This window comes from Caloenas nicobarica, chromosome 27, assembly GCF_036013445.1.
Source record: "Caloenas nicobarica isolate bCalNic1 chromosome 27, bCalNic1.hap1, whole genome shotgun sequence".
In the NCBI taxonomy this organism is placed as follows: domain Eukaryota; kingdom Metazoa; phylum Chordata; class Aves; order Columbiformes; family Columbidae; genus Caloenas; species Caloenas nicobarica.
The window spans coordinates 912,700-936,355 of NC_088271.1; the positions used below are offsets into that span (position 1 = coordinate 912,700).

General features: G+C 45.9%; 1 protein-coding gene across 1 annotated transcript; it reads right to left on the minus strand.

Moving 5' to 3' along the window:
* Positions 1 to 4,588: 4,588 nt before the first annotated feature.
* Positions 4,589 to 5,473, minus strand: NFILZ (NFIL3 like basic leucine zipper). The gene has a single exon (XM_065652839.1). It carries the CDS (start codon positions 5,471 to 5,473, stop codon positions 4,589 to 4,591), a length of 885 nt encoding a protein of 294 aa, XP_065508911.1.
* Between the last annotated feature and the right edge of the window lie 18,183 nt (positions 5,474 to 23,656).

The following is a 23,656-nucleotide window of genomic DNA, read 5'->3' on the forward strand; positions in this document are numbered from 1 at the left end:
TTTCCCCAATTTATCTCTTAAAACATAGATATCTTAAACAGATTGAAACATTTCATATATTTAAAATTATGTCAAGAGATTACATAAAGATACATTGTTAAGCCTGAGTGCAATACAGTCACACTGTGTCTTTTGAGATTGATACTGATTTCAGTTTAATAAATGCCATGCTTATTGCCATGAAACTGTATTTCCCTATGTTTCCTCTGCGGTGACACTTTCCATCCCAAATCAGAAGCTACTTTTGCCCTGCTGAGGTCCCTGAGCTTTTGCTCCTCAGTTGTCTTGAGTGCAGGGATGCAGGGGGGATGTCACAGGGATGCTGCAGGGGGGATGTCACAGGGATGCTGCAGGGATGCAGGGGGGGATGTCACAGGGATGCTGCAGGGGAGATGTCACAGGGATGCAGGGGGGATGCAGGGGGGTGTTGCACAGATGCTGCAGGGATGCAGGAAGCATCTTGAAGGCACTTTCCCACAGGTCTCTGACAAGCCAAGGGTGCTTGGCTCTCAAATTGACTCAAACTAGCCACTTCATTTCCCCTGAAACTTTCCGGAGAAAACAAGTTCTTACCTCACTAGAAACCCAGGCGGCAGATGCGGGGCTGCCTGGGAGGAGCAAGCAGCTCTTGTGAGCCGACAGCAGCACTCCCAGACAACCACTGGCTGCTGCATCCCAAGGGATGCACTCGGGGACGGGGCTGAGCTGCTGGTACTGTGTGTCCGGTGCAGCTGCAAACCACAGTCCCATGTCCCGCAGAGCAAAGAGCTGCAAATTTTTTTCCTGTGAGCTGAAGGAGAAACATAGGAGGACCAGGCACAACCCAGGGGTGTTATTCCACATCCCTGGTATCAGCTGAAAAATCAAACACTTGGCTTTCAGCCTATACCTTTTCCTACTGAAGGTTTAACAGAGGGACAGGACTCTAATTCTGACTTTAACTTTGCGGTGAGTGCAGCCCTGCAAGCGGGTGCTGCTGCAGCCCAGCTGGAACATCTGCAGCATTTATAGCCCAGTGAATCCCCTCTCCTCCCATTTCTGATCAGCAAAAGCCCGGAGTAGCAGCACCTCTCCCTCCTGACCCATCCCAGCACCGCTCAGGGTGATGGAGAGCAGAAAGGCACTGGTTTTCACCCTTTTTTTTTACCCAGAAAAATGGCATTTCAGGAGGATCTGGGAAGGCTTGGTTCACACTTTAGTCCAAGCTAATTGGTGCGGCCATCATTAAGCAGACAGGTTTTGGCAGAAAGCAAAACCAGGCACAACACCAGTGTGTTTGATGCCTGGGAAGCGGAGCTCAGCTCCCCACTTCACCTTCCTGAACAGCGTGGGGAACTGGGGAAAACACACCCGTTCCCTCATCCCCAGGGTGCCAGGACCGTGTCTGCGCCGAGGGGACATCGGGGGGAGGCACCTGGTCCCCCACTTGCCACAGCTTTGGGAGCCAAGGTTGAGTTTGGGCGCAGGTTTTAGTCAGCTGCTCCTTTACCCACACCAAGCCCTAACACAAAGTGCAAAGACTTTTAATGTCTGAAAAAGAAAAAAAAATAAGAATTGCACAAGCTTTATTCATCCTGGAGTGTTGCTATTTGAGTAGTTTGCTGGAGGTCAAGGAGTTGTCAAACCTCCCCAGCTCCCTCTGATGTTCTAGCACACTTATCGAGTATGAGTAACGCTACATGCGAGAAATGAAAGATTGTGGTCTTCAGAAGAACTGATATCAGAGAGCCAGCTTGAAGATGAATAGCTTAGTGTATCCACACTTCTTCAGTTGCGTTTTACTACATCATATTTACAGGCTAATGTAAGGGTCTGTGCTTTCTTTTTCTCTTTTTTTCTGCACAGTTAAACACAAATTTAAAAGACTGAGTATCTGATAAGAGGAAGATATAAGCTGGAAGGCAGCTACATAAATACTGACTCCTATGCACCCCAAGATACTTCTAATAATCACTTCATCTTAACACACCGTTGAGCATTATTGCACATAAACATGGATATCTGGCATCATTAGGAATTTAGAGAGCAGCTCCCAGCACTTTGCATTAAAGAGAGCCAAATTGCATAACCTGCTTTATCCTTTTGCAACCTGCAGGATAAAGCCCCAGTTAAAGTGACACAAGAAGCTGAAGATTGTCCCACATGATGCCCAGGGGGCATCGAGACCGTTTCTCCAGCTGTATTTCAGCCTGATCTCACTGTGCAAGGATGGACCCACCTGACAGACACTAAAGTTTATCAGCCCTAAATCCCCAAAGGATAAATCAGGTCTAGAAGCCCATAGTCATACACATGGCCACCACAGGACTTAGTCCCCTGGAGGACCCAGCCCATAGGCACCAAGGCACAGTGGTGTCCAACTCATTGTGCGCTAAACTGTTACTGAGGCTCTAATCATAATTTCCTGCCCATTCCTACTAAAAGTGCAACAGCACAGAATCACGGAATCGTTTTGGTTGGAAGAGACCCTCAGGATCAGAATCCAACCATAACCATAACCCAGCTCTAGCACTAAACCATGTCCCTGAGAACCTCATCTAAACACCTTTTAAACACCTCCAGGGAGACAAACAGGAAACTTTACTCATTTCTGCATCGTCTTCAGATGAAGCGTCCCCACAGAAAGCCACCTTTGGGTACCTGCAGGTTTAAACTTCTCAGGGTCATCGCACCCCAGGCCCCAGGGCTGGGAGGGGAGGAAGGTCCTGGGGGCTTCACCCCACCCTGTGAGCACCAAATCCATCCGACACAGCAGGGCGAGCTGACCCACCCGGCTCTGCTGCCAGCACCCCTCAGCGCCCACGGCCACTTGCTGCATCCCGAGACAGCTGCAGGCACACGGAACCAGCACGGTGATGAGAAACACTGGCCCATTGGTGACAGGGAACGGCAGGAGAAGAACGGAGGCCATGTCTTCTAGCAAAATAATTTCTAGAGTTGCCTTCTTGCTATGGGCTGCCCCTACCTGTTCTGAGGGCAAGAGAGGGCAGGGGGAACAGGACAGGAAATTGAACTACTTGCGGTTTCTTTTAATCTGAAAGCTTCGCCGTGTCAAGTTTCACACCTGAGGAGTGGTTGCAGAGTTCTGGTTTCCCTTCATGCCAGCGAGTACAGCAGAGCTGCCCTGACGGTGCTTTGGCCTTGGCAGCTGTGGGCATGAAGGTCATAGAATCACTTTGGTTGGAAAAAAGATCGAGTCCAACCATTCCCCCGGCCCCGGCACTGCCCCGTGTCCCGAGAACCTCATCTCCGTCTGTCCAACCCCTCCAGGGATGGTGACTCCAGCACTGCCCTGGGCAGCCTGTTCCAATGCCCCACAGCCCTTTGGGGAAGAAATTGTTCCCCAGATCCAACCTCAACCTCCCCTGGCGCAACTTGAGGCCGTTTCCTCCTGTCCCATCACTTGCTACCTGGGAGAAGAGACCAACAGTTTGGTGCAGATAGAGTCCCAACAGACAGGCCAACACACCTTTCGCAGCTTCTGGAAACAAGAGTTTTATTAGGTACAACATGTTCATACACCGCCACAGTTCAGGTGACCCCATGCACAGCACACCTTAAGGGCTCTCTTTTCCAAACTGATTTGAGGGATTATCATATCCCATCTCATTATTTGTCCTTTTACACAGCCTTATTATCGGTGCATTTCTTTATCAGCTACAAAAATGATTTCTAGAAAAATACTCTTGACAATTGTCCAACATGTCAAAAAATGACAAAAAGAGACACAGAAAGATCAGAACTGCATTTCCTTTCCTTAGGAAAAAAAGACAAAATATGAAAGAAGAAATGAAGACAAGAAGTTACAGGTATACCTGGAATATCTCTCTCAAAACTATCTTTGGCTTGTAACCTGAGGTGACTGAGAAACAGCATGAAGTTGGCTTTAGAGACCTTCATGAGGCCACTGCTCCCTGAGGCTCAGCTGCTTTTCAGCCCAATGTCGCTGTAGTTCAAGATGCCTCCTGCTTCACTCCAAGCCCTGAGCTACGTGGTCGGCTGGGATCGAGTTCAGCAGCTGTGTCGCAGCTGCTCCACACGCTGCCACGGCTGCAGCAGGCGCAGGGCGGGAGGGACAGGAGCGTCCAAGCAGATACCCCAGAGAATACAGACACTATATGCAGCATGCGCGTAGGTAGAAGGAAGCAAAATGTTTTAAAACGGGAAAGGGGCTGAAGGCGGTGATGAAGCAAAGGTAATTAAAACAGTTACCAGCCCAAACAGCTGTAGTTGCATTACATGGTGTGAGTGCCACCTCCACTGTCTCAGCCTCTTCCTGCCTCTGGTCCCTTCACACCTCACATTTGAGCTTAGTTCGCGAGCAGAGCAGCCAAATGAAGCTCAGACCTGCTCGCACTGCAACAGCATCTGGCAGGTTTCCCCCAGCAAGATTAACAGCATGGCCAGCTGCGGCTGTGCTCTAGTGACACAGCCCAGCCCTATCAACTCCCTTATCACTTATGTAAAGCAGAGAAAATTATTTCTCTCTTTGAAGCGCAAGACATTTCCCCCCAGCCCATCCCTCCAAACCCTTCATGTCTTTGGAAGGTCTTGCACTGGCCCCACCACAGGCCGTTCCTCTGCTGCCTTAGCGGGAGTCCAGGCCATTCTCCTCCAAGCTGCCAAGGGCTTTGGTCTTAATCCGGAGCTTGTGAGGTAGCGCAGCACAGCTTCGGCCCTTTGAATGCTCTTCTGAAGGGCAGGGCAGGCTGCAGGGGCGTAGAGGAGAAGTGATGGGCACTTGTTGCTCATCGTCTTCATCTGAGGCAGTTGTGGTGCTTTCTTTGCTCGCCTCAGCCGGACAGGGGGAAGGGCACATGAAGCAGGCGCTGCCTGACAAAGGCAAATGGAAAGCATGTTTGTCCAGGCAGTGGTAACCGAGGGATGGAGAGCAAATTGTGGATCTGAAGGCTGCATCGAGCCTCCTTGGCTGCTGAAGGCCAGGTGTGTCCACGGGAACTGGCTTCCAGTTGCAGCCGAGGATGTTTCTGGATGGCCCAAAGGTTTTGCAGGAAAAGTCAGCTGGCTCCAGCACCTTCGGCACAAAGCTCTTCGCTGGGAAGAAGCGGGACTCCCCAGCAAAGGGCTCAGCCTCGAGGAGCGGCGAGGCAGCTCTGTGACCTCTGAAATAAACTCCCAGGAAGTCCTGGTAGGTGCTGGTGTCCGGGCCGATGAGCCCGAAGTGCAGTTTGAGGGACAGCAGCTCCATCCTGAGGACAGCGTTCTCCTCGCTGAGAGCGGCCAGCTGGCTCTCCATGGCAAAATCATTGAGGCGCCTCTTCTCCCGCGAGCGCTTGGCCGCCTCGTTGTTCTTGCGCCTCTTCTCCCAGTACATGTTGTCCTTCTTCTCGTCCGGCATGAACTCGCGCTTGCGCCGGGAGGGACCGCTCACCTTGCCGTGGAGCAGCTTGGCCTTGCTCTGTCGAAACGCCAGCTCGCCGACGGCGCCCAGCGGTGCCATGAAGTTGTCCATGGTCGCAGATACAGCCAGGGTTCTGCCAGAATGAGAACATTAAACTATTACCACTAAAGGTGGTATTAATTAATAACAAAAAATAAATTAATATAGCCATGGGATTGTGTTATCTCTGTTGCAGTCACAGTGGGAGCACTGAGCACAGCGCTGTACACAGAAATAACCTGAGGACAGCTTCCAGCAGCTGTTTGTGTCATTTTGGAGTATTTTTCAAAATAGAATCACAGAATCATTTCAGTTGGAAGAGACCCTCAGGATCATGGAGCCCAACCATAACCCAACTCTAGCACTACCCCATGTCCCCAAGAACCTCATCTAAACGCTTTTTAAACCCCTCCAGGGATGGTGGCTCCACCACTGCCCTGGGCAGCCTGTTCCAATGCCAAAATACTGTCAGCACATCAGCACACTCCCATCTCACCAGTGTCTGCAAACTCCATCAAGTGGTATTAAAAACACATGTATGACTGAGTTTAAAAGGACATATTTTGCCAACTCAGTGAACAACCACAAACACTTTGCCTAACTAACTTCAGTCAGGATAACAAACACTGCTTTCACGTACTACTTATCTCCACTGATCTCAAACTGCCATACAAAGGAAATAAGTCTCATTGCCTGTTTTACAGATAAGGAAGACACAGGGAGAAGAACTGATTTACCTCAGTCACACCTTAGTTAGCAGCAGAAGCAGGATTACAAATCTACTGCATCTACTCAGTCCCCATTTTTTCCCTAAAACCCCCGGTCCCACCCTGGAAACCTGCACTGGGTGACGTTTGTGATATTGAAAGGCCTGTAAGCAAACGGAGATGAACACTATGAAAGTTAGATACATATTGGACAGCAGAAATGTGAACACTGAGCATAAAAACACTAACCTTCTATAGAAGCTATTTGATTAAATATCCTGCCGCTTGCAGGTAAAATATCAGATTTAGAGACCTTGGGTATTGGCAGGTTGTCATCAGCTGAGCTCTCCACACACTGCAGACCTGCAAAACAGACAAATCCACATCTACTCACTATCCGGGTTTGCTCAGTGTGGCCAGAATTTTGTTCTGATTTAAATCAGGACAAGTTCCATGAAGTATCCTCTGTCCGAATCAGTGTGATTTTGTGATTAAATATATTTGGAATGCATGCATTTTAATTTAGCTGTAACACATTGAGATCTGAAACGGTGTGCAAAGGTTCTGAGAGTAACTAAAGACCAAAACAAAGAATGTCCTTTAGCATGAATACTTTTGGGGTAATTCCTCTGGCTTTTGATCAAAATTGCTCCTGATCTCAAAGCATCAAAGGGAGAATTTGAGTGAGTGTATCTGTGGTTTTTAACAGCGTCAAGAGGCCAAAATACACTATTGTTTCAGGGCTTAATCACTTACCAGGAATTTTTCAGGTTAGCATTTGACGCGACTTTTTTGTTGAATGAGTCAAAGATCAACAGGTGGCTTTTTCACTGGGTAAACTCGTCACCCGCACTGAGCAAGGTAGTTTGTTTTCTCTTTGTCCTTCTCTTGCTCCCGGTGCCTGTCATAAGGAGATTCTACAAGAAGTTTCAAGATTACCGTAACTAACACTCACTGTCCAAGATAGCTGGGAAGCACAGGAAATAAAAGGGATGCAAAATAGGCATTTGTGAGACAGAACAAAAAAGTACCGAAGAACCTGAACTCTTCCCTCCAGCAAACTCATTTCAGCACATTTGTTTCACCATTCCCCCATTTTTTTGGTCCCACACGCTCTAACCCATTGTGCCAAGGTGGGAATTTCCTTCAGACCCCAACTCAGCGCTGTGTGGATTGAAGCAGACAGAAGCAAAATAGCGAGAAGAGGCAGGAGTCAAACCAGAGGGAGGACACAGTTACTCGTCCTTGAAGGTGGGGAAGATTTGAAAGGAGGTTGAGTGTGAAGTGGGAGGCAGGGGAAGATCAGACACAGGATCTGGCCTTTTAAGGGCAAGAAATGAAGCTTTAGCTGGGCCAATATATCAAAGCATCAAGATTTTAGGCCACAGAGGCTAAACCCTACCTGTTCTTTACATTTGCAGCCCACAAAAATCGCACATACACCCACACGACATTTGTCTTGGGACTCTTCATGAGTGCAGACTCCAGCAGAAACTTTAATATTAGTAACGATGGTAGAACTATTTTGGTCAAGTACCTTATGCAATCAATATTTCTTAAGGTGCATTGGTACCTTGTTTCTGTAGCTATAAATTGTAGAAGACAATTACTAATGTCTTGTCAGAACATCGGCCACGTTCTGTATTATCTGCATCCTGAACAAAAGATTAAGCACCACGAACACTGTCAAACGGTGACAGCATTCCTTGGGTTTTCACCTCGGATTTGCACTAAAGCTGCTCGTTCTGCTCAGACAGAGCACCTTTCCAAAGCCTCTCCAGAAGGAGCAGCCTTCAAATTTCTCCAGTCTCCTGCTTTTCTGAGCAGGCAGAAAGTAAACCACATTTTCACGTAAAGACTGTTAAATACATGAAGATAGGCAAAAAACCCCTATCTTTACCACTTCTACAATGTATGGGATTAGGGTAAATTTGTAACGTCCTAGTTTAATGCTGATGCTGAACCATTCACACCTCTGCAAAAACAACCTGGTCAAAAGATCCTCATTTCTGGGAAAACTGCTTTATTTCCACTAAAAGAAGACCCCGTTAAGGCTCAGGCTTCAAAGGTTTGGTTCAGCCCTATCTCCCTTTCTTCCTCTTATCTCCACCCTGAGCAGCAGATCAGAGCAGATGCTGATTAATTGTATTTTCCAGCAGTTTGTACAAAGGCCTCCAGCAAAAATCTTATATCTAACAGGAACTGATTCACTGCAGATCTACGAGACAATATACGCTTTTCTTTAATCAAAACACATGGCCTCATAAAATAGCTGGTGAGTCTCATTTATCTGTGATCGTGAGTCAAGCCCTCAACCCTCCAATTCTTCTTTTTCCCCAGTAGGTAGTAAAATTAGAATAGATCCTGTGAAGGGCACCACGAACAGCCACAGATTCAGAACAGTTTCTGTATACAGAAATGCCAACTCATTATTTCTCAAGAATAAAGACCATGCACTGGAATTATCAGGTGATGGATCTCAAAGAAACAAAAGGAATCATATCTTAACACAACACTAAATTAAAATTTGGAGTTCGTTGCCTCAGGATAGTCTATCTACTGCCTATTTTTTCACTTTTAATTATATAATTCTAAACTAAATCAGAACTCAGCTGTTAATCTCAAGCCGCTCTAGTACACCAGTATCTAACCCACAGGAGAATTTACCCTGATAAAATGAGATAATAAACAGGCCCCAGCGAGCGTAGCATGATTTACAGCACAAACCTCTTAAATCTTTCACCAGGAACACTGCGCTGTACAAACACTGCACTGCAAGGACCTTAGGAAAGAAGTTTCGATCCTGACTGCTGCTTCTTCACCTTAGTAATAATAAAAATAAAACAAATTTAAAAAAAAATACATCTGTTGTTTGGTAATATCTTACAATACTCTCTAAACTTACTGGCCTGTTTAAGATAAAAGGACATTCTAATTACTCATACTCCTGAGTATGTCACATTCATGCTAAAGCCACAGTTAACAGGCGCTATTGAGGAATGTGCGTTACTCACTTTCTTCATCTCAGTGATTAAAGTGGGCAGAAAATGTGAGGACAGAGCAGAGCCGCATGACCTGCATGCCTGTGGCTGCTGCTGGCGGAGGAATCGCTCTAGCTGGGGAAGCTTTCAGCTCAAATTCAAACCAAAAAAGACTCAGAAACACCTTCATCATGCCAAAGTCACAGTTTTGCCATGTGCCTATTTTGAAAACATACAAATGATGGTCGGCCCGGAGTGTCAAGTGTTGCTGCAAGTCTGTCAGTGCATTTCAGTGCCTTTGCAGACCGATTTTTCAAAATCAAGCCCTTTCAGCACCGGGCCAGGTTTCCTAAAGTCTGGTTTCCACTGAAGCTTTGCACTCATTTGGGCATTTGTTTGAAAATCAGATTCCAAGACCCCATAAAGATTCTCTGGCATGGATCACTTTTGAAACGTGGCTACAACCACAGATGCTGAACTCCTGAAAATGAAGTTTTGCATTTCTTGGTCTGCAAATGCCTCAGTGCAGGCTGCTGCTGATCCACGAGGTCTTCGTGGTGTTTTCCGCCATCAGTTTGCCTCTGCACCCAAGAAAGAATAGCACGGAGGGGACTGGTCGTTTCTCCCAAGTAGCAAGTGACAGGACCAGAGGAAACGGCCTCAGGTTGCGCCAGGGGAGGTTGAGGTTGGATCTGGGGAACAATTTCTTCCCCAAAGGGCTGTGGGGCATTGGAACAGGCTGCCCAGGGCAGTGCTGGAGTCACCATCCCTGGAGGGGTTGGACAGACAGACATGAGGTTCTCAGGACACGGGGCAGTGCCAGGGCTGGGGGAACGGTTGGACTCAATCTTGAGTGTCTCTTCCAACCAAAGTGATTCTATAAAGCCAACCCCACCCCGCCATGGCTCGACGGTAGATACCTCGTTGCATTGGGTTTGCAGTTTGGGTCTGCTGTGCTAACAGGAACCAGCAAGGTGTGGTTGCATTTACCTGGGGGTAACTCAGCCGTTTCCAGTCTCTAGATCTTCACTCACCCAACTGATGGGAGAAGAAGAGAAACCAGCCCAGGAACTTGCAGGTCTGGCTCCAGTTGAAGCAGCAGATGGATGCTCGTGGCCCGGGCAGGACGTGCAGCCCTGCATCCGCTCTCCACCTCCCTCTGCCAACCCAGAGGAATGGAAAATTCCATCTGGTTCATACCAGACCTGACAAAAACTGCTGTCGCAGTAAGTTTTTTTTTAAAAAGTGAAGATCAATTCACAAAGATAAAGCTCCTAATTAGCTGAAGGTTACCCCAGATGTTATGGTGATGCCTCATCAGGAGGAAGAGGCGAGAGGTGGTCTAGGCCCAAAGGTAAGTCCCTTCCTCTCAAGAGATGACAAGAATGTCATTGCGGGCTGTGAGGTCAATGAGAACTAAGTATGTGTTTAAAATTAAGTGCAGGCTAAGAGGTTTTTCTGAGATAAGGCCGGAAATGCTGGCTTGGGCAGGGCTGCCATTGAAGTTAGCAAGTCAGTGGCTTTCTGTCTTGGAAATTAGAAGTCAACCACCACCAGGAAAGAATTGAACACATTTCTAGTCTTTCCTAGATTCAATCATCAGTAGCTAATATGTCTCGAAGGCACCCAAAATCCCCATTTTGAAAATGGAGCGGGGTCATTCGCAAATGACAAAACTCCCCACTCTGTAGGCACTGCGAAGATGTCACAGTCACAGTTTGTCACAATACTTTAAGAGGAAAAGCAGAACAAATCCTGATAAAAACAAGGACCTTCCCCCGCATTTTCAACATCCATTCCCCAGCAAACACCAGTCAGCAGGATTTGATATTCCTGATTCCTTTCTTCATCTTTTCACATAACTGTTTCAAAACGCCCAACCCGAAATATTTTGCTCAGCCAGTAAAACTTCCAGGACCTGCTTCATTCCCCATTCTCCTGCTTGTTGTGCAGTCATATCAGCAGTTGCAAATTATTCATTATTTAGAAAACTGAATTAGGCCCTCAGCCTATCACTGGGCCATAGAGACACACATCCGCAGCAGAACCCCACGAGGTTTTGCTAACCCAGCAGCACTGTCATCCAGATTCCAGCCCGAATAAATCATTTTTACTTTAATTAGACAAACCAAAGCCAAGCTCTCCCAGTCCTTCCCCGCTCCTGGCTCCAGCACAAGCACTTCCAGAATGCAGGACTGATCACAGCATCCCATTTACAAAAGTTTTACAGAACCTGAATAAACCATGTCCTTGCCTACGCTCCTGTTTCAGAACAAGAAACTGATGATCACAAAATAGAAACCATTCACACTAAGATGTCCAGAAATATTTAAGAGGAGTGGAGCATATCAAGGACCACAAGTTTCTGTGCACAGCACCTTTCTCATCGTTTTCTGGCAGGAAGACTCCAATCCTTGTGTTCTTTTGCAGAAATCCTGCCAAAGGATGTGATGCTCCGTAAAAGCTTTTTGCTTTTTTCTTTTTCAAGGCAGTACAATCCATCGCTACAGGCTTCTCTTGAAGGCTGCCAGGCCTCCCAAACAGACACGTGCATGCAAAGGGCACTCGCTGCAAAGCACAACCACATCTCTCATTCATTAATTGCTAATATCAAGCTTTTCTGTCAGAGGTTTCCCTTTCACTCTGCTATCACAGGAAATAAAGGAAACTTTTGAAGATTTCACAAGGCAGAGTCATGCAGCAGCGACTTCTGCCTGAGTTTCTATAATACACAGAACTGGTGACAACTCACTTAAGTCCCAAATCATTGATTTTCTCTGCACAAAGCAACAGGGTGCTTATCGGTCCCTTATCAGATTCAAAATTCTTACTTCTGGGTAACTAAAGTGAAAAACATGTAAATTCACACGATCCAGTCCTAGAAATAATTTGTCCAGATTCAAACTGATTGCTGCAGTTTCCTTCTTAAATCATCAGAAAATAAGATAAGGCTTTAAATTAAGACCTGGGTTTTGTCTGAAACTACACTAGAGTCATATCTGGAGTGCCTGCACTGATGTTGTACAACTCATTCCAGATTTCTGCCAAGGCAGCAGCAGTCAGCAGCCAGACTGCAGAAGTTTTTGCGAAAACCAGCAAAAGACAACGAAACTCTCTCTTCCATCCCTTGGGTTATTCCTTGCAATATTAATATTCACAGCACACTTTCTCTACAGGGAAGCAGTGGGAATCTCTGCTTGACTCTGCAAGAAAATAAAGATGCTTGTCATTCTCAAATCACAAAGCCAAGTTCTGCTGTTACCTGCACCTTATCTGGCTTTCTGCTATTAATTGCACCTTATCTGACCTACTGCACAGGTTTGAAAGAGGAGGGAGCTGTGACCTGGGCACAGATTCCAGCCAGACACACAGCAGATACTCAAAGTGTTTTCACCTACCAGAGCTCTTAGATCTGCGGGGTCCCCAGGAGCACAGGACATGTCCTCAGCTCCCCGAAGACCGAGACGCAGAGGATGCTTCAGTCCCCCCGTTGCCGCAGCCACGTTGACATGGCAGCACATGTCAAACCAATAGTAGCCGATAACCCAGCCAGGAAGCAGAGAACAGCACTGCAGCCAGGGGGAAACTGCAAGACGAACGACACGGGTGGGAGAGGGCAAACAGCAAAAACTGGATTGTGCTCTAGAGGCTCATGCTTCAGTGAAAGAGCCAGGGCAGGAATCCCAAGGATGAGGCTGGGTCCTTGGGTCAGTGCTTGTAAGCAGACAAGTGTTACAGGTAAAGAAATCCTGAAGCTTAATAAGACTTGCCTATTATCTGTTTTCCTGAAAGCCTCTGTGAGCAGAAGGTATCTCATTAGGTAAGAATCTCAGCTTTTAGGTGGAGAAAAATGTGTTTAGCTCTTGCGGATGAAGGGGATTAAAAACGTAACATTGAGGAGTCTCAAAACCAAGACAAATAGAGAGCTGCCCTTCAAAAAACACAACAGCAAAAAAAAAAAAATCAACCCCACAAACAAAACCAAAAGTTCTTCACATTTTGATTTTACCACTCAACATCAGTTGAATTTAGCTTTTAAAAACATGCAGCAAAGGATGTCTCTTAAAGTAGAACTGGAATGTTTTCTTAAAATAGTTCATGATTTAGAGTCTCTTTATTAGAGGACTGCAGTTCTGAGACATCTTAAAGGATGCCTGAATTTTATTTTTTTTAAATGAAGCGCTTTTCATTTGGCAATCAGAAATGTCAGAGTCTGGAGTCAGTTTTTTCTGAAATACTGCCTGATGTCTGCAGATTATTCCACTCATGCTGGCATGGAAGTAATCCTACAGTTAATTATCGCAATAATTATTTCTGATAAGCAGAGATGCCAGATACGGGATAACACAGTACACTACAAAAAGCATTTTCTTTCTTCCAACAATGTCCCCAAAAATGTAGCTTGTCATAAGCCGCAGCAAAGTTCAGAGCAAGAAAAAATTTACCACATGTAGATGTTTCAAAAATGTCAAGTCTTGTATCCTGTATGATACAGCAAGGGTGTTTGTCACAGGTAGAAACAGGAGGTTCCAACCTTCATGTGAGCTCTCAGTGCTCACTTCTTGGTCCTTCTCATAGGTTTTTTTTAAATCAACAGAACAGTTATTTACTGTCACGGTCTCCATAAATCGAAAGTAATTCTGGCTACTAATTATTTTCGGTATTATACATGGATGGGATTTAAAAACAATCCTCTTGGTTAAAATGTCCATACCTCATATATAAAGCAACTACTTGGATGTTTCAGCTACACTGACATGACAAGACCAGCGTCTTTCGTTCAAGGGTTTATTCCTTCCCACCCCACTAAAAAGAATGCAGCAGACTGGAATTGCACATTTTATACTGCTCAGACCTTTCTACTCACATCAAACTAGATTTTGCACGTGGGGTGTAAAACCTGCTCGCAGGCATCATCATTTCAATTAGGAGAATCAAACCTGCTGCCCACAGCCAAATTCTGCTATGTAGGTATCAGCTGTACAGAGCAGAAGAAACGGTTTTGCTGGGAATGTTAAAATACACAGAATTGTGTTGCTCTGTCTGAAGCTGCAGTTTTGATCTCATCGTGGTGTCTGCCTGACTCTGCCCTGCTAAATGCTTAAATTCAAGGAGATTTTTTTTCATATTTGACTTTTAAAGAAAAAAAAAAAGCACCTTTTCATTTCTCAGCTAAGTAAGCACATGCCCCTGGCACTGAAAGTCAGTGAATGTGAGAGTTCCTCCCACGGTCTCCACTTACTTATTTCGTGATGTAACTTTTCAGAGAAATCTTCACAGAGTTTTTTAGCATGTGTTTGATATTAGTTTACTCTTACTATGTGTCCACTAGCAATAAGAAGATTCTGTAGCCAAAACTGAATTTTGTGTTGCCTATACAAATAACCGAGTAAGTATGAAGAGCAGATTGAGGTTTGGCAGTTTGCGACATCCAGACAGAAACACGCTGCTGTCATACAAGACTCACCAGCTTTTTCCAATGTACACTGTTACATTCACTTGCATCATGTATCTACAATCTTGACACTTATGTAGAAGGGGAAATTTGGTTAATTCCACAGAATTAAAGATTGCAGTTTCATTTTCTTTTGCATAGCAGCTTTTGTCTCTATAGTTTTCTCTACTGCATGTTCCTTGCGATGACTATAAAGTAGACAAAGAATATTGGTTTTAGCATTAGACAAAGAGCAAAGAAAGGATCATTGCTACAACAGCAACCTGAAAGGGTTTGAATATATTGATTTTTGGGTGATAATTTTAAACTTTCCTCCAGGTAAACTAAACATGTGTATCATCTGCCTTTCTATAAATCCTGCATGCCATCAGAACAGTTTTCTCTCTGTCGTTCTCTCTCAAACTTGCTACAGAAGGAGATGTCTGAGAGGGAGAGAGGGAAATTACAACAACCCCTCCCCATCTTTGAAATTAGATGAAAAAGGTTTTTCAAAGCAAGAGAGGAAAAGGCTTGTCCCCAGAAGCTGTGTGAACTGAAGAAACCACATTACAAGCTGAGCAATGATAGAAAGAAGAAAACAGTCCTACATGGTGTTAATAATTTTAAGAGTTTCCAATGCCTGGATCAGTTATATTTTCTGTCCTAGTTCTCAGTAACTCCGATATTGTAAGGGACATAGTGATGGGCATATATATCAATATCTTCCCCACAAAGAGCAAGCAAAGCTAATACCAATTTTTGAACGTTAGGTTTTTACACAGACTTCGACATATAGGATGAGATTTTCAGAAGAGGTTTGCATCTAGAGACTCCAACACCATGAAAAACTGGCCAAAAGTGTCATAGGAGAAATTTAGACCAGGGAAGGAGAGGATGAAGCCAGGGAGATGGAAGCAAAAGGCTTGAAGCATATACAGACCAGCTGGAATAACACAGGTTGTCCTTCTAGTGCAAGCTCCATATCTCATGAAATTCACAGCAGAGTTTGCCATGGTTAAAATATGAAGTTGAGCAAATGCTGATACCATACAGGGTTGTGCTTGGCCTTGGCAATCCTTCACTCCATCCTAACCACTGTTATCACTAAAGCCACCTGCCTCTCCTGACCCTGTCATCTGGGCCAATGTCTCAGCAAACAGAAGCATACAACAAAATCTACAAATCTAATCAGCTCCATCACTCCCTGAGGATGAGAAGAGGAATTAGGGAGGAAGATATCAGGCAGTGCAATACGGGGAGTGTGTGCGCATCCCTGTGTGTGCACATGCAGGTGTCGGTGGGTTGGCAGGATGGAGAGCAGAAGTTTAGAGAAAGACAGAAATTCAGGGACAGACAGGGAGAAGGATAGAGTGTATAGAGATAATGTACAGGGGAGAGAGAAAGGAGAAAAATGAAAACAGGTAAAGAGAAAAGAAGAAAAAGAAGGAAAAAAATAAAGAAAAAATTTTTTAAAAATGCAAAACCAAAAAGCCAGCAATTTTCACACTGGAAGTCATTCACTTTTCAGGAAAGCTAGCAGGGGTCTAGGGACAAGCACAGAAACAGTTTTCTGGTGGAGTATTGATGCCATTTTGCCCCCCAACACCTGGAAAAGCCCCATCGCTGCAACTCCCCCCTCACAAACCTGGGCAGGACTTACCTTGATCAGACGTGACACCCAGAGTCATCCACCATCAGCTCCTCACCCAAGAGCCACCCAGGCAAGACACGATGGGGACGGCAAACTGCTCTTGTGCTGAACTCACCGCACACCCACTTGTGACAGCCCTGCACCGAGATCCGTGTCAGTGGGTCAGTGAGGATTTTTTTTTTCTTTTTTGTTTTTTTTTTTTTTTTTTGCATAACCAGGGCTCAGGAAAGCTGCAGTCATGTAGTGATTACGTAAGAGACGGTGACACGCGGCGGCAGAGCAGGCGGCATCACCGAGCGGGGTTGGCTCAGGTGGCTCCCACCAGCAACACAGCTGCTGTCGAGCTTCCCCGTGGCATTTACACCAAAAAAGTACGTCAGCCCCGGCCGTGGCAGCAAGGGGGGAGACCTCCCTGCCGGGGCTGGAGTTTAAAAAGCTGTTGTAGGTGTTGAGTCACTCAGAACGGTGCCCAGAGAGCTGAGGGCGGCAGGAGCCGCGGGCTGAGGGTGGCGTGGGGGAGCCCCATGGGGCAACATGGAGAAGAGGAGGGCTCGATGGATGCAGCCAGGCGGATCTTGCTTTAAATCAGAGGCAGAGCAAGCCAGCAGAGTACAAATAGACAGGGAAATTCAAGGCTGTGTCCCCCCTGCCTCAAGGCACTCCTGGCAGAGCCCCCTTCCCCGCCAGCCCCCTGGGGTCACCCTCTGCCGCCCTGAGGAGAAGCTGCTAAATTAATGCAGACTGTGATTAAGTTACAAAAGACACACCCATCATTAAGCAATCGACATGATCAATGCCTTCTGACCACCTGCAAAATGAGGGCATATTTTTCAAGTTTTAGATCCTTCTGCATGACAAGGAGACAAAAGATTAAGTGACACCTTGTTTAGAAGCAGAGCACTTAGTTTATATTTAAATAATTGATAGATGTATTGTAGGTAAGAAACTAAATTATAACTAACATCAATTATTTCTTTGTATAGATATAGTGTATGTTAAAAGTTCCTAAAAATTGTAATTAATATGTAACAATTGTGTGAATATAAGCAACACAAGAGCACCCAGTCTTTGGAGCACTTCGGGAGGGTGATCTCCAGAGCTCCCCAGTGCTTAACAGTATAATTGACTCTGCTGTTAAGTTCATTTTTTCGTTTCAACCCCTTCCTGCATCCACCCTCTCACCCCCCAGCCTGTGGTGACAAGGAGCCCCGGAGCAGGGGCTGTCCCGCAGGGCGCTGCTCACCTCGCTGCCTCAGGGGCGTCGCGGATTCCTGGAGGCCTCACGGAGGCCTCAGCTCGCTGCCTTCCCTCAGGGCAGCCATGTTCCATGCCCTGAGGTCCCCCTGGAAGCCGGGGGAACAATTGCTGCTGAATGCAGCAACACAGCTGCCTGTCGCTTTTTATCAAGGGCTGGGGCTGCGATTTGCCTTTAAATCCCCAGAGGCCAGTAAAATCAGCTGTGCCTGTGGCTCCTGCTGCCGACCCCGTGGGCTGTGGCGGCTCCGCCATGTCAGCCCGCCCCGGGACAAGGGGCCCCCTCAATGAGGCGTCTGCACCCTCAAGGTATGTGAAAAGCTTTAATATATCACTTTTAGAGCATGTTGGAGTGTTTATGGCACACTTCCCTCACATAAGAACAAGCTTGCTCCGCACAATGGTGGCATCTGAGGTGCTGCAGGTCCCAGTGGGAGGCGAAGGCACCGGGGATGGCAGAATGGCTTTGAAATTAAGAAATAAACTTAAGTCGGTGCAGTTCGGAAAAGCAGAAATCACCTTTGTGCTCTGCTGCCCCATTACCTGTTTGTAAACCTGCCAGGGGCCTGTGCTACCTGCTGGACACCAAAAAGGGAGCACTGAGTGTGCTGGGGTGGAATAAATGTTTTCTGAAAGCACAGACAGAGCCCTGATGTCCAACCCAGCTTGCTCGGGTCCTTTCAGACCTGAACCTCCGAGCTGAAGGAGTACAAATGGGATTGGAGACACGCTGGTAAGGACGTTTAAAAGTATAATAGCGGTGTGGAAAGGGTGGCTCCGTATGCCAGCGGGGTGAACTGTTTTGTAGTAGAAAACAATGTGCCTTTTCGCAGGCAAACGTGCCCGGTGTGCGCGAGTCGCTGCCCACCAGCGCACGCCTGCAGTGCCTTTGCTCCAAAGCCCTCCAAACGCAGGAAGGGACAAGAGGCTTTATTTTATTTTTAAACTGACTTTCCTTTAGCCTTCACCAGTAAAATTTCAGCCTGAGGGACACAGGCACTTGTGCATCTGAAGTGGCTGTTAAAGGTCTGTCTCTAAGTTTGGCTTCATTTTTTTTTTTTTTTCCCCCCCTGTTTCTGACAGGATTAGTGTGAACAAGTGAGAGAGTGAGGCCTGGAAGGGGCTGAGCTGTAGAGGTCACTCTTCTCCCTCATTGCTCCCAAAAATGGGAATCGGGATCCTGTTGATCTCATTTCACTGTAGGTATCTGCAAAAGCAGTGTTTCTGCATATGTACCCATCCTCCGAGATTCCTCTTACAGTGAATGGAGAGAAACGGGCTTTTGTAGGGTGTGAGTGATCTGATCTATTTTAGATCTTGAGAAGAAAAGAAAACATCTTAGCATCTTTCTCTGTATTTGACATAAAGGCAGCGGAAGGTGAGTGCTTTAGATGAGAGTTACAGCTTAATACCTTTTGTGAGCAAGCTGGCGTGGACACAAAGCCTCTCAGATTGCCCCAGAACATCAAGTGGAAGTTTTCCGCAGCAAATACCACTTTTCTCTTATTTCTTCTCCCTCTCCCCAGTGGTTTTCAGCTTGGACAATCAAAACATTGCAGCCAAAAAGATCCCCAAATAGTTTTTTACTTTCCATCCTTGTCATTTTAAGAATGCCTCCAAAGGTTGGGAAGAAAAACTTCTCAAAAAGCCAAAACCTTTTGTTTTGTTTTGTTTTCTGTTGCCAAAATCATTGCCAGGAACAGGAAATTTATAAACAGCTCTAAATACACAGTCATGGGACTGCTGGACTTTTTGCTGCAGGGACAACATCTGCCCAGCTTCCCTGGGGACCCTTTTCTGGCTCTCGGACACGTGGTTCCTCTCTGTTTCTCTTTCCAACTCAAGGTAGAGCTCAGCACGCTTTGTGCTGTTACCAAAACAGCAGGAAACCTGCAACTGTCTCACCTTTCCTGGTGTGATGCTGTATCTGAACCTCATCTCTGAAACCTCACCTCACCCCTGCACCCACACAAGCAACCACAGAGCGTTCCTCTGCACCCCAGACCGTGGCCTTACCTCCTTTTTGGCTTCTTTGTGCTCTTCCCCTGAACGCCAGCAAACAATTTGTTGCTCTGCCACCACCTCTATTCCAGCTGAGCTGGGCTTTACCTGCACAGACTGATTACTAACTTCAAGGGGAATTACTTGGACGCTGGCACCGAAGAGGGAGTAGAAAGGGCCACAACAGCGGTTTTGGGGTATAGCTGCCTTCAGGGGTCATTCATCCCAGCTACCAAGAAGAATAGATCCCCCCATCCCATTCTGGCAATTACTGCAGGGACTTGATAATGAGACAGTACATGTTTTAGCCTAAATGAAGTAAAAAACCTTCATATAAGAGTAAGCTCTGGAACTTGCTGCCATGTGAGGTAGGGAAAGTCAGCCAGAACTGGAGAAGGATGGATGGTGATTTGGATTTGGACTGCACGGATGGTAACGCTTAGCTGGGATCTCACTAGATTTTTGGCGTTGGGGTGGATTTTGCTTCTATCGCTGCAGTCCTGCGCCTTCGGTCAAAGATTTTGGGAGGACTCATCTCTGGGAAGTAGTTGGCCAGAGGGGCTGGAGAGCTCCTTGGTCCTTTCTGTCATGCTCGAGCCATTGTTTAAGAGTTGGCAAGAGCTGCTGGTATGAAAGCACTCTGACATCTGTGGTGCCAGCGCTCTCCCTCTGGGACCAGGCTGTGCCAGCATTTTACCATTTCCTCGCTCTTTTACCATTTCGATGCTATTCAAAGAACTCCAGATGAAATGGGGGCAGCACAAGAGGCTTTGTGACCACAGCAGGCAGCCCTTGGAGCGAGGCAGAGCAGAGGGAGGATTTGTCACTGGATTATTCATACCCACAGGACACCCAAAGAGCCGTTTCCCAGCAGAGAGGATTTTGTGGACTTGGTGAGACATGCTTTAGTGCTAGTTTTAGGTTATAGTTGGATTTGATGATCTTGAGGGTCTCTTCCAACTGAAATGATTCTGTGATTCGAAGTACAAAGATGCTGCAGGAAGGAGAGGAGCTGTAGCTGCTTCACATGGGGGCTGTGTGTCAAACACAGCATAATCACAAAGATTGTGCTCTCCTTATTCTCTTAGGAAACTCTTCTTCCATCCTCCCTATACCTGTCCTCACCTCGGCTTTCACAGAGACAGACCACACTTTCTGCTCAGCAGAAATGCCCTCGTTGCTCTGTGTTCCAGGAATGACCTGAGGCTGAACTGAGAATTTACTCCTTTTGTGTACAGATGTCTACTGAGAAAGTAATGTTCTCAAAAAACCTACTTAAGGGTTGATGTTTAAAGGATCAGATACTTGAAGATCCTCTTGATGTGGGAGCTGAGGCCTAAAGTTTCATTTATGGTTCTGTAATTCTCCTCTTGAAGTCAAAGCACGAAATTACAGCATCGCATCTAAACAAATGAGCATTTCCATGCTGTTACTGAAGTTTGTACATGCGTGTGCTCATGCCGACATGGAACGGGAATTTCACTGCATGCTTTATGGCAGTGAAAATGAGAACCCTCAGAACAGTTGCATGGGGAATGGTCAGAGATTCTAGGCAAGGGAGTTTGATGATAAACCCAAACATCACCATTTGTGACCCTTCCTACTAGGGAAAACATTCTCTACATGCATCAGGGCATAAATATGCCGGACAAGTTCTGCACATGCACAGAGTTCCTCAGAGATGTCCTTCTGCAGTTGGATGGGTTGAAAACCAAGTGCAGAAAGGGAAAACGAAGATTAGCCTCATTCTGACTGTAAGTCAGATTGTCCTTTGGAAACTGTGCAAAAGGAACATTTACATCCTCCTTCCATTGACTTGCTGGGAAGAATGACCTCCACAAATTCCCATCGCTTAATTCCCCCTGCATTTGAGCTCTGCCTATGAAATCTGTTTTTCCTGCCGTTGATCTTCTAGAGTCTGTGACAGCGCTAAGGAATCCCGACCCAAAGGCAGAGGGAGAACTACGGGAGCTGTGTCCTCCTTCTCCACCAGTGTGAGCTCCTTTTTCCATCCTGTCAAACTGGTTTTCTCCATCATCTTCTGGGCTCTGATCCCTGCATAGAGGAGGGCAAAACAGGTGGGGTATGGGAAGCAAATGCTCACTTTACTGCAAGTATACAGAGAAGGGAAGTCGAAATCCCTAAGTCATAGCGAAAAGAGCAGTAGTTCTTGATTAGGGGAAACTACAATCAGGTCGAGGAATTGATTTAGGAAACCTAGTTAAAAAAACCTAGAGGGGAGATTTTTGTTCATTTCTCAAGTCACATTAATGAAGACAAAACAGATGTTTTTATGTGAAATGGAGCAATAAAGATGGCAAAATAGAATTTAATAATGCCTTTAAAATGTGGTTCCTGTAGCTTATACTTTTCTTGGAATATAATCTGAAATTTTCACTGTGCCAATCTCTTAACTACCTTTTGCTAAATTCCTAGCCCTCTAATGAGAGTAATTGTTCTGAGTTTTTTATATTCTATCATATCATGAAAAGTCATCCTTACCTTCCACTTTCTGTATCTGAGCCCATGTAATTATCTATGCTCCTGCTTAGTAACTTCTCTGCCCCTTCTCTGCCCTTGCTGTACCTTTGCACTCCTTTGCAGCGGTGGAAGTTTATTTGTGATTAACTGTATATTTCTGGAAGCACTGCTCTGGGTAAACAGGATTTCCTGTTCACTTCAGGTCCAGAGTTCTTGACCGCTTATCATTCCATCCTCTTTCCCAAAATTCACTGATGCATAGCCAAAATAGATTTTTTTTTTTAAGTCTGTCCAGGATGACAGGGTGCACTGGTGCTGTAGGCTGGGGAGGGAGCTGGTTTTCCATTGTCTGTTACACCACATCCCTCTTTACATCATGCCAAAGGATGTGGCAACTGCTGCATCTCCGACATGACCGTGCTTTACACCCACATCATACTCATTTACCCCAGGAGTAAATGACTTGAGTTGGATGAAAATTTTCCTACCAAAGAGTTTTCCATCTGAAAATGCTGATTAGACTGAATTGAAATGTTCCGTGGAAAGGTTTTGGTTCTGTCAAAGCTTTCAGTGGAAATGAAGGCTCACTCACCTGCCCCCTTGTCCCTGGACTTTCTGGCTCTGTGGCTACAAGATTTCCTGGCTGACCAGCTCGTGGAGGCCAAGATACCAGTTAGGTACCAGTTTTTACAAATCTCTGCCTGTATGGGGACAGCCCTGTGACATCAACACTCTCCGAGTCCCAGAGTCGGACATTTTACTTTTAAAATCGCTTTTAATTCCTTCATCGTGATTTTTCATATCATTGTGGTTGTCCATGTTTTATTTTGCCATTCAGTTGGCTGGATCAGCTTCTCTGAATTGTGAAGGCCTTTGAACATAAAAAGAAAACATCGTCTGGAGATGAAGGTATGAAAACAGACAAAGGTGGTTGGGAGCTTTTCCTCCAGCTCTCCGTGCAACCACAGAAAAGTCATATCCTTCCTTCGGTAAATGACTTAGGGGTATGATACAAAGGTTAGTGAGCACGGAGCTGTGTTAGTCACATAGTGCTGAGATAGCTGCAAGAGATAGGAAGGTCAGTATGTGCTCGTGATATCGCAGTGCAATTGATAAATAGGCATGTACCGGTGATAAGATAGGCTTATTGGTGATAAGATAGGTTGGAACGAGATAGATCCACGTTGGTGATACAATGGAGGGTTACATAGTGTTGAACAGACATGACTACTGATATTTTATCGTGTCTCATCACTGCAGGTGCTCAGTTAGAAGATGAAGTTCATCTTTTCCCTGGCAAGATGGAGAGTGCAGGAATCAGAAGATTCAGGTAAAACAGAAGGAAATGGGGTGAGTGGAAAGAAGGGGGTAAGGAGAGGTTGGCAAGAAAAGGGAAGTTTATGATCCATTTCAAACTGGAGAAACGGGTTTGTTTTGAAAGAAAAATCGAAACAATGTTTTGGCAGTGGTTTTCAAGCAGAAAGCACATTGAACCTTCTCTTTTCCAGCAAAATATCTGCTTTGTCTGGGAGAAAAACATGACACAGGAGATCATTTTTTTTTCCCTGTCTCTGCCACTAACTCACTGAACAAACAGGAGCAAGCTCCTTTCTCCTCTGATACCTCTGTTTTCCCCTCCACTGATAGGAGTATGTCCATAGTTCTCAAGCATACAGGACAACCTAATATAATTGAGAAAGAAGATGCTTTGGTGCACAAATAGTTGGTGTCACTGGAGGCTGTAGT

Coding starts and splice junctions, on each gene's coding strand:
- NFILZ (XM_065652839.1), bottom strand. CDS start 5,473: ATGGACAACTTCATGGCACCGCTGGGCGCCGTCGGCGAGCTGGCGTTT.